This window comes from Austrofundulus limnaeus, unplaced genomic scaffold (assembly GCF_001266775.1).
Source record: "Austrofundulus limnaeus strain Quisiro unplaced genomic scaffold, Austrofundulus_limnaeus-1.0 Scaffold27, whole genome shotgun sequence".
In the NCBI taxonomy this organism is placed as follows: domain Eukaryota; kingdom Metazoa; phylum Chordata; class Actinopteri; order Cyprinodontiformes; family Rivulidae; genus Austrofundulus; species Austrofundulus limnaeus.
This window is the reverse complement of record NW_013952429.1, coordinates 3,236,385-3,243,854: the sequence shown is the minus strand read 5'-3', so window position 1 is coordinate 3,243,854 and position 7,470 is coordinate 3,236,385. Positions and strand designations below refer to the sequence as shown.

Below are 7,470 nucleotides of genomic sequence, written 5' to 3'. Positions count from 1 at the left end.
CACACACACACACACACACACACACACACACACACACACACACACACACACACACACACACACACACACACATGCACACGCGTGCTCTCTGGCCCTTCTATTCATTCACTCGGGGATTCTCATCAACCCAAACTGAAAATCCGTTTGCCTCGGTACGATCGGTCTCCTTGGTGACGACTCGCTGTCCATTTTATCGGAGCCTTTAGGGCTGATTTTTTGTCACACTGCAACAGTTTAACAGAAGAATTTCAAACGACTCAAATGATTACTTTTCGTTACATAAAACAAAGTGTTCAAGCAGCCACAGAAGAACACAATCAGCTCTGGCGTGCAGCTCTGTGCAGGGGAGCTTGAGAAAGAGACCGAAAAGAACTTGAGTGTAAAGATAAAAACTCCTAAAAAGTAAATRTTATGAAAAGATGCAATTTTATTCTCGCTGGGATGATGAAACAAACGTGAAACACAGCCTGATGAGTGAGAAGAAAGCTGAATTGACCAACTATCTTGCTGCAAAAACTCTGAAAGCGCAACAATACTGGTCATCACCTCAGCTTATATAGAAACATCAGAAACCTGCTTTTCGAAGATAAAAATCACAAAGAAGCAGATTCACTGCAAAATGTCCTGGTGTTAGTCATATAAAACCACGACCTCATAGTGAAGAACGCCTCCATCGCCCAGGCCTCAGGGATTGTGCAGATAGATCCATTGCAGAAAGACTTACAAAGAATTTGCCAGCATTGCATGACTTCGACGGGGGCGCACAAGTTTGGAAGTTTTGCTGGAACAGACAAAGAAACCTGGCTGCAAGTGAGACATCATCAGTTCTCTGCAGATGCTTTAACAGAGGCCTCAGCATCAGGACCAGCCCTAAATTGTGATGGCATCTCTTCTGCAAGTGACAAGCTACSCAACATGTCCTGAAAGTCCAACTCAAAGTCTGCAGGATCCTCAGCTGGAGCCCTCTGCATAGTGGTCATCTATTCATTATGATGTTTGAACCATGACTTGCATTAACTGAGAGGAACAGATTGTCTAAATGAGGTGTTTGTGCCAGGGAATATAAGACAGGAACAAAAAAAATAACCCACCTAAAATCCAAAACAGAAACAAACAACGCAGACAGGAGAAGGTAACATTGATTAACGGCCAAAATCCAAATAAAAACAAACGCCTTGCTGCTAAAATGAAYGTTAGATGAAGAGAGATGTGTTTGAATGTTGTGTCTGGACTCCTGATAACTCCTGCAGCATCTTTATTGCAGCAAAACTGAAAAGCCTTGAAAAGAATCAAAGTGTTGTGTGCCGTCTTTCTCTGCCCACACCATCTGAAAGTCAGTCAGGGAGTGTTGTCAGCCAATACACTGGTTTCAGTGCTACGTTATCACCCATCATAACATTAATTTTTCCTCCATGCTCTACAGTTTGCTCCTGTTTGTACYATTGATCTGAGCTGATTCAAGATGGCAGTCACAGCTAATCAACCTTAGCATTAATAGTCTTTAACCCAGAATTTTATTGCTTTCTAATAAGAAGTTAAACTAGAAGTTTCAGCAAAAATCAGAAGTGAGCAAACATGAATTTAAAGTGTATTTTCATTCAAACATTGCCTAAAAAGCTGAAGTGCAACACAGGGGTCTTAGACCGTCTGTGGCAGGGGGTGGATGTAATGATGGGTGCTGCTCGGCTGCAGCTGACAGCACAGCTGTTTGGGCTAAGCTCCGCTCGTGGTTACAGATCAACGAACACGTCTAAGCTGCTATTTGGAACAGTTCACTGAGTAACATCTCAGGACTAAGAGGCCTGAGAGAAAGCAGAAACTTTGTGTTGTGGCTGAGGAATCCTGTTGAAATGTGCACCGGAGCAGAAACTCAGTTAACAGATGTAAAAATATAAAGATTTGTTTTTCTCATTTTTGTTTGGTTGTTTGTCTTTCTGCCTGAGGTCACTGGACACACCCACTTTGATCCATCAGCTGATCAGAAAACAGATTCAAGGTTTTTCTTTATTTAACACCACTTTACAATAAACAACACATAATGACCTGGAAAAGGTTGTGCTTTTATCAGCTCAAGCTTGATTCAACTCCAAAACCAACACATGAGCACATCACTCCATCTTATTGTCTCTTCATTGGCTTCCAGTCCATTTTAAAATTGATTTTAAACTTTCATTATTCAGTTTTAAAGCTCTTATTGATCTCGCCCCACCAAACTTAACTGATTTTGTAGCTTTTACTGGGTATAAAATACTTCATTGTTTCTAAGCACAAACGTTTTGGGGTGACCAGGTCTTTTGCACCCAGACTGCAGAACCTGTTGGAAAGATCTCTGTAGATAAATGTTAACTGATTGGTAAAGACATAGAGACAATCGACCTCACTCTAATCCACACYTAGGGATCATTTAGAGTTACCAGTGAACCTTATAGTTTGTGGGAGGAAACCAGAGCACTTACAGAAAACCCACTTGTGCAGGGGGAGAACATGCAAACTCTTCACAGAAAGGCTGGGAGGCAAACCAATCTGTGAGTGGACAGCATCATTTCCTGAGGAGGATCTAACATGAGTGATGTATTTGTGAAACCTGTCTCTRTGATTGACTGAAACAGTAAATTRTTTTCAAAGTRTGACTCTAAAAATAGCTGAAACTAMACTAAAACTGAACTCAAAGAAATCTGAACATTTCAAAAACAAAACCAGGGCACGCTGACCACAATATCTTTCTCCTTTTATTTGCATTTTGTCTTAATMTTTTTCTGCCTAATCAGTTTCACTTATTGTGAAATACAGTAATAAATTAAAAACCATGAATGCACAGAGGAGCTGCCGTTTATTTCAGCCATGACTGCATTTCCAAAAGCTATGACACTAATTTATACACATGCTGTGCAGATCAACCCAATTTGTAGATTTCCTTGAAGGCTTGTTGCCTTGATGCAGAAACGTGGTGGTGGAACGACTGAAATTAATTTTCCTGTTAAGGTTTTTTTTTTTCCATCTGCTCAGGCTTGCTCCAAGCAGACCGATGGCTCTGATCTGTRGTCCAGTCAGCCGTGGCGTTGTGCGGTCAGGTTGTAGGATTTATTCGTGGTCGTTCGGTAGCCGTGCACCAAAATAACTCCTGGGAGTGGCCGGAGGGTTTATTAACTTTCARAGTGCACGTGACAAAAGCTTTGTTGAGAGCTGTGGAGCGAGAGGACGCTTTATAATCTTTGAAACTAATTTATTTGCATTTAAATCACCAAAATGAAGGATTTGCATTTTTCAAACAAACTAAAAAGCATAAAGGACGTCCTCCACCAGTAACCCCCAAACTGTTTAACTGTGACTTCTCACAAGAATCTGTAWTTTCATTTTCTCCTTTTTACTTATAAAGAGACTGTGTATTAATTTAATATCAATGGTTGCATGGTTTTGTGATTAAAACTACCCAGCCTGAGTTCACGCATGGACAACGTTACATAAGCAAAGCCCATAATAAAGGGTGCCACTGCAAAAGCACTGAAGCACCCTCATTATTATTCACCCGCTATTCTTCCCTCTTTTTTGTCACAATTTATGGTTTGCATCTTTTCCTGCAGCTTTGGAAAAAAATCACACAAGAACAATCATCAAAAGCCTTGATGACTTTTGATAGCAGCACATAAACAAAATCAGCAAAAAAAAGTGCAAAACAATGACCTCATAGTCGACAAAGAGAAAAACCCAGGAGCGCTCAGACTTCACAGARAAAAACATCTTTCAGTGTCTGCTGGCATGTGGATACATTTTTACACAATTACAGTTTAGGTTTAATCATTTTAACTTTGAACTGTCTGAAACTTTTCTTATTCCTGCAACTTTGTCATAAAAACCTGGACATTTTCATCTTTTATACCCACTTTGTGCCCCTCACTGCTGTGTCCCACCCAGAATTCAAAGTGCTCACATCATTTTTATTTTTCTCTTTGGAAACTTTGATCTTCCATATAGCTCTCTGTTTTTCACACTTGATAACAAATTTAGACACCTGCTTTAGAAATAGCAGATTTAACTTAACTTTTAAAAACAAATAAAACCTATGATTTCTGAGTCTGAAAGCAGTGCTGAGACTCTAGCTTGTGGATAATTAATTCACAGAACATTTTTTTTTTCATATTTGCTGCCTCTAACTCACCGTATGAGCACAGAAACCCCCACATCCTCACAGTTCTTGTAGACGTGTCCCCATGTGTCCTGGATGATCTCCCTCTCAGCATCAGACAGCGGCTCAGCTCGCTCCGGACGGTCCTCGCACTCCCCCCTCTGCCCTCCCAGCAGCTGTGGAGGCGGCGGAGGCAGCGGCGGAGACTCCCTGCGAGACATCCTCCTGCGGCGCAGCAGCCTGGAGGCTCCCAGCAGCGCCCGGGGGAGATAGGGAGACAGGGAGGGGGGGAGGGAGATGGAGAGCTGAGACCCCACGGCGGAGCTGGGAGGAGAGTCGGGAGGAGAAGAGGAGCAAAGGAAGACAAGGAGGAGGAGGAGAAAAGAGAAAGAAGATAGGAGCCAGGCAGGGTTTTACAGCCAAGAAAAAAAAAGAGGAAAAAAAGATGCTCCTGATCTGACTCCCAACTCCTCCTCACTGCTCCTAACTTCTCACTTCTTCTCCCCCCCCACCTCCTTGCGTCCCTCTGAGTGAGAGAGACGCCTGTCAGTGGTGCTGATGTTGCGCTCCCGTCACTTCTCCTCTCCCTCTGATCCTCTCCCTCTGCTGAAGGAGGCGAGAGTGTTGGGGAGGACCTGATGGAATGAGAGCAGGGTCGGGAAGGAAACACAGAGAGACAGAGGGGTGGAGAAAACTGGAGATGAAAAAGTAGAGGAGAGAGGGGAGCGCAAGGGTCTCTGACAACACACACATTAATGCATGCATACTGACAAATACACACAATCAGAAAATTCATGGACAACCATATGTGTGTACTCTGATTTCACCAAGGCAGCTTTTAACCTCCTGTTCAGATTTGTTTTAATTATGACTCTGCAGATTTTATTAAGAACACTTTTATTTTTGCAAGAAGAAACAAACWTTGAGTGCGTACAGATGATGATGTTCAGAGGTTGTTTTCTCTGAACCAGTCTTATAACAATTATAACTAAATTACTTCAGTTGTTGCCTTTTAACATCCTGTCTTAAGGGTTATCATTTAGTCTTCTTTGAACTTCTGGTTTCTGAAGAAAGACCAGTCTATCACAGGGAAGCTGTACATGGTATTTTGTGCTTAGAAACAGCATTTTAACATATCCTCCTAAACACTGAAAATTATTTCATGTGACTGACTAAATGTGAAACAAATGATACAGAAATTATACTAAATGTAAGAGTTATGGTGAGTAGCTACCATCTTGAATTCTGAACTATCCCAATTTCTGACAGGGAATTCCCACCGGAGGGGGCTTAATGACTTGTAAGTGGGAAACTCCCACTTCYAAGTACAACTCGGCTGCAGCAAAAGTAAAAGACAAAATGCAGCGAAATGAAAACAACACAAATAGGAGATGTAGTTTATGGTTAATGCTGGCTTTAAGACATTAATACATCTTTGGAGATCTTGTGGGCCACATAAAATGTTGTGSTGTGCCACATTTGGCCCACAGGCCTCAAGTTTGACATGTGGCTTTTGATTTCCAATTTCTCTCTCTGATAGGAAATGAGACCAACTTTGTTTTTTTTCCGCTTGTGACCATTTTAGCTTATTCAAAGAGTGGTAAACACTCTAAATTCATGCTGAATCGATTTCACAATGCTGTGAGTAATTATAGCAATTATTCCTTTAAGACCCCCTAAACCCCATACAATGCAAAACTACTTAAAAAAAACAACAACAATAAGAAAAAACTTTGTAAGCCAAAGTTTTAAACAAAAATCTTGCATAGTGTGTTGATGCTGTGTCTCGGCTAAAACTTTCTCACAAAACTTTAGCTCTTTTTTTTTGTTTAAATAACTAGTCGTTTTTGTCTTTGCTAATGGATAATTATCTGTGGCAGTCATCCTGAACCCATTTTGAATTAATGCATTAATCAATAAAAGAAGGGAATACAGCCGTTGGAGGAGTTGAAAATCATAAATTGTGCAAGAATACCTCAGTTTATTTAATGGCATCCTTTATAAAGTAAAAATATTTTTAATAGCAATGCAGTGATAAAGTATTTTAGAAAGAAGAATACAGCAAGAAGTTGTAAAAAACAACAACAATAAATCTACCTACAGAAGTCAAACATTTATCTCAGTTCATCACTGAAAATGACACATTGGACGTTCCTCATATGGTAAAAAAAACGATAAACAAATGAAGATTTTTGAGTAATTGCTCTCCTGACAAAAGCCAAAGTCTTGGGATGGGAGGATGATGATGGTGACAGGTCTATTATGCCAGAGGCAACTGGAGAAGCCAACAATTAAGCAACAAAACTGTCACAGCTTTTTGCAAAATGGCAGATTTCTGACAGAGTGTCACTTTGTCTCTCCTCAAGATGATGTGAAATACACATGTCTGACATCTTGCATCTGTCGAACAACCTATGATATTCTGTACGTGACATGAAACGTAGGAAATATACTGTGGCTRCTGTGTTATGACAGCTGCAGGGCTTGTCTAAAACGGTCAAAACAGAAGACAAAYAATGACAATCATTTGAAAATAAAAGCCTAGCATTCCTTGATGATCACCATTTTTTATTTCATGGTTTGAAACTAAAATAATTTTATGTTGAGAAATGATGGACCTAGTCATTTTTGTCCAACTGTGAAAAGGATTTTGAGACACACCTCAAGTTTCAAGATCTATTAGTGTTGCCACGGCATCTCAGCTTCCAACTCATCAAATTTTAGTAAAATATTTGTAACACAGACTGTCTCATAGACATGACATTTTTACGAGTGCTATAATTGATTAGCTGTTCCAAATGGTGACTTAAATCGAAAGAAACTTGCAACCACACAGCTTTTATAATACAAATGCACAAATCATATTCTCTGATTCATTAATCAAGAATTTCTTATACAGACAGTTTCTCTGGTTTAACCAGAAATGATTCAAAATACATATACATGTACAGGCCTACACAAATGCTTCATTGTAAGTAGACAAAATCTTTTCCACAAGTCATAAAATTAAAAACCTCTGCACTAACCTTTTTTGCACTTGTTTTTCTAGTCAATGTGAAGCAATTGGAGACTTAATAACACTTCTATTTAGAAAAGTGAGGAGCTTACATTGTTTTATTACTATCTTTTTTGTTTTTGTTTAAAACCACAATTAAACATTTAATATCGTTAAAAAACAGTTACATATTCTCAGGTATTAACCGAGTCAATACCAAAATATTCACCAACCTGCACTGAATGTGTGGCAGTCTTTCCCCCTCTAGTGGTCATTTATAGAAATTACAGCTTTGAGTGAAATACAAATTAATCAAATAATCAGTCAAATTTATGAAGGTTAAGTATAAGCA

General features: G+C 39.7%; 1 protein-coding gene across 1 annotated transcript in view; it reads right to left on the bottom strand.

Annotated features, from left to right (window-relative positions):
• LOC106515302 (cytoglobin-2) overlaps window positions 1-4,776 on the bottom strand; it is a 13,685-nt gene extending 8,909 nt beyond the window's left edge. The window contains exon 1 of the mRNA XM_014005019.1: window positions 4,157-4,776. Coding sequence (XP_013860473.1) covers window positions 4,157-4,344 — 188 coding nt within the window. The 5' untranslated portion in view covers window positions 4,345-4,776. The remainder of the gene's footprint in view (window positions 1-4,156) is intronic.
• Window positions 4,777-7,470: the final 2,694 nt, after the last annotated feature.